Source organism: Chiloscyllium plagiosum, chromosome 2 (genome assembly GCF_004010195.1).
Source record: "Chiloscyllium plagiosum isolate BGI_BamShark_2017 chromosome 2, ASM401019v2, whole genome shotgun sequence".
NCBI classification, from domain to species: domain Eukaryota; kingdom Metazoa; phylum Chordata; class Chondrichthyes; order Orectolobiformes; family Hemiscylliidae; genus Chiloscyllium; species Chiloscyllium plagiosum.
In genome coordinates this window covers 117,469,059-117,472,836 of record NC_057711.1, presented here as the reverse complement: position 1 = coordinate 117,472,836, position 3,778 = coordinate 117,469,059, and the positions used below count along the sequence as shown (strand labels likewise).

The 3,778-nt window shown below is 40.8% G+C and overlaps 1 protein-coding gene across 2 annotated transcripts in view; it reads right to left on the bottom strand.

Annotated features, from left to right (window-relative positions):
• trmo (tRNA methyltransferase O) overlaps positions 1-3,778 on the bottom strand; it is a 26,587-nt gene that overhangs the window by 18,991 nt on the left and 3,818 nt on the right. For both annotated transcript variants that reach the window (XR_006315575.1, XM_043717117.1), the window contains exon 2: positions 516-661. Coding sequence is in view for 1 of the 2 variants with exons in the window: in XM_043717117.1 (XP_043573052.1) it covers positions 516-661 (146 nt within the window). In the remaining variant the exon portion in view is untranslated. The remainder of the gene's footprint in view (positions 1-515; positions 662-3,778) is intronic.

The following is a 3,778-nucleotide window of genomic DNA, read 5'->3' as shown; positions in this document are numbered from 1 at the left end:
ACATCTACTGCTCTGCCCTCATCAATCTTCTTTGTTACTTCTTCAAAAAACTCAATCAAGTTTGTGAAACATGATTTCCCATGCACAAAGCCATGTTGACTATCCCAAATCAGTCCTTGCCTTTCCAAACACATGTACATCCTGTCCCTCAGGATTCCTGAATTTGTCCTTCGGATGCTTGTCCACAAGAACTTAGGTTAAAATCTTCTCCCAATTTTTTTTATTTCTAAATTCTTCCTCTAGGATCTAAACACGGAATTGAGGTAGTTCTTCAACCAATAGGCTTCAGACCTTGGTTCTGAGATCAAAATACACTCTTCCAATAATTTGCTCTTATATTCAAGATAGCTCAATCTCACTACATGGATTCATTACTATGCCAATCTATTTACCTAAACAAGAAATTCAAATCTAGTCTATAGGGACTACAGGGTTCATACAAGGTGCAGACATCAAACAGAGTTTATTGAAGAGCCAAGGTAGAATATGCGATAAATTGAACTGGAATTTCATACCTTTCTCCAAAGAGAGGGGTACGCTATCATCTCGATGTTTGATAGGTAAACAATCCTGGTTGGAGTCCTTTTTCAAGACATTCAGAAAGGAATACAGGTCCTCAATAGATTTCTTATGGACATGGCCAGCTTTTGTGACTTGTTGCCTAACAGTGCACATTTAAAGTTACAAATCAGCAATGTTTTATTGCTCTTCCCACTTTCCCAAAAAAGAATATAGATACAAAGACACAAGACATTTCAAAGTAGTTGCACTTATCCAATGAAATGCATGACTTTGGAACAATTGGAAACTAGCCATTCCCTACCCAGAAAGATACTAACTGGGTACTCTGTGTAGCAAGCAGGGCGACAGTGAAATTGTATTGTTTTGAGTGTGCATTTCAGTGCACAAGGAGTATTTTCAATAATACTTTGCCCTTCCACAGATCAACCTATAACGCTGTAAGAAATTCCTCAATACTCCTGTGGCTTCAAACTAACTCATCTACATACATAAATACTCTTTTGATTGTATGACATATCCTTAGAATACTGACAAATGTTTTATAATCATGTATATCAAACAAAAGCTAACTGAGCCCAAAGGCAATATTACAAAGAGTTGAGGTTGTCCATAATTTGAGGTGGGTTTTAAAAGGAGAGGCAGAAAGGTTTTACGCTGGTTATTCTACAGTGTAAGATCTAAACAGCTGAAGACATGGCTACAATTGCCTAAGACAGTACATAATAAACCAAGGTGTTAGAATCTGTAGATCTTTAGGTAAGTTGTAAATTGTAAACATCAGTAGTAGTAAATTCTATTAAGGCATCTCAAGTGGATTATTGGGTGGAAGTGGAAAAGTTTATTTGAATAGCATTTTTTGTCACTTTCACTTTGAAATGCTTTTCAAGTATATTTTTAGAAAAAGAATGTGGGCGATGGACGAGAATTTAAAGATGGAGGAACATAGTTCGAGAAGGCTTGGAAAACTGAAATTTATTGCAAAGATAGATAGGTGAGGCACCTTAGAAGAATTTAAACATGGTGAGGGCTTTAAATTGATAACTGTCTGGAAGACTGAAAGCCAGTGTAATGCAGAGAAATTAAAAAACACAAATTTTCATAGAGCAGCAAACAGGAGTACATTTGAAAGAAAATGAAGTAAAAAATGGAGTCATTATTCTGGATGCCAAGATGGACAATAAAATGGCCACCAGCACATGTACTGACAGGGTCAGCAGAGTCAACTGGCCATGACAGGCTTCAGGAAATGTCTGCACATGCACTGTGACATCACCACGTTCTATACATAGTATATCAGCAGTGGCATTTTGTGGAAATTAGATTTTAGAAGCAACAACCAACTTCCCATGTTACTTCATCCACTTCTTGCACTAATACACTCCAGAATGTGGGAGAAAGTCTCGAATTACCAAAAAGTAGCAAATATGATCAGAAGCAATGTGTACCATCACAGTGTGATTATATTAGTATTGCCATACAGCTAAAAGCCAGCTGCTGCGACCGCTCTGCTGCGTTCCTGCACATGCGCACATACTGCACCACCTGCTGGCGAGCAGACTCAAAGGGCAAGGTGGCCTATTCTTCCTCTTTTCTATCTAAATCTGTATTGGCCTTTGTTTCTTCATCACTTAAACTGACCCTATTCTTTATTTGCTGTATGTTCAGCATTGCACAAACATCTTTCATTTGAGACTGAACAGAGGCCCCAGCTGCTGCCTTGTGTGGATGGAAGTGATGTCATGATGTTTTGATGAAGAGCAGGAAAGTTCTTACTGGTATTCTAGCCACCATTTATCCCTCAAGCAACAGATTATCCAATGATCACTATTTCTGCGAGCTTGCTTTTTGTGCAAATTGCAGTGGTGTTCTAGGTTTCATAGTATTTGCCCATCCAAAATTATGTAAGGTGCTATAAAGCACATTGATAGCGAACATCCAACTCAATAGCTTGTTCGCCCCCCACCACCATGTCCCCTGATCCCTTTAGCCTCTAATTCTATCTCCAACTCTTCTTGAAATCATACAATGTTTTGGCCCTAACTGCTTTCTATGGCAGTGAAGGCACTAAGACAGCTGGTGAAATTTGAATTCAAAATCTGGAACTAAGAATCTAATGATGACCATTAAATTATTACTGATTGTCATTTTAAAAAAAAACCCACCTAGAACATAGAACATAGAAGAATACAGCGCAGTACAGGCCCGTTGGCCCTCGATGTTGCGCCGATCCAAGCCCACCTAACCTACACTAGCCCACTATCCTCCATATGCCTATCCAATGCCCGCTTAAATGCCCATAAAGAGGGAGAGTCCACCACTGCTACTGCCAGGGCATTCCATGAACTCACGACTCACTGAGTAAAGAACCTACCCCTAACATCTGCCCTTTACCTACCACCCCTTAATTTAAAGCTATGACCCCTTGTAATAGCTGACTCCATACGAGGAAAAAGATTCTCACTGTCGACCCTATCTAAACCCCTAATCATCTTATACACCTCTATCAAGTCACCCCTAAACCTTCCTTTCTCCAATGAAAACAACCCCAAGTGCCTCAGCCTTTCCTCATACGACCTTTCTACCATACCAGGCAACATCCTGGTAAACATCCTCTGCACCCGTTCCAGTGCCTCCACATCCTTCCAATAGTATGGCGACCAAAACTGCACACAATACTCCAGATGCGGCCGCAACAGAGTCTTATACAACTGCAACATGACCTCAGTACTCCGGAACTCAATTCCACTACCAATAAAAGCCAGTAGGCCATATGCCTTCTTCACCGCACTATTCACCTGGGTGGCAACTTTCAAAGATCTGTGGACATAGACACCAAGATCCCTCTGCTCATCCACACTACCAAGTATCCATCCATTAGCCCAGTATCCCATCTTTTTATTACTCTTACCAAAGTGAATCACATCACAATTAGCCACATTGAACTCCATTTGCCACCTTTCTGCCCAGTTCTGCAACTTATCTATATCCTGCTGTAACCTGCCACATCCTTCCTCACTGTCAACAACTCCTCCGACTTTCGTATCAACCGCAAACTTGCTCACCCAACCTTCTAACCCCTCCTCAAGGTCATTTATAAAAATGACAAACAGCAATAGTCCCAAAACAGATCCTTGCGGAACACCGCTAGTGACGGCACTCCATGAAGAAACTTTGCCATCAACTACTACCCTCTGTCTTCTTCCATCCAGCATATGGAGGATAGTGGGCTAGTGTAGGTTAGGTGGGCTTGGATCGG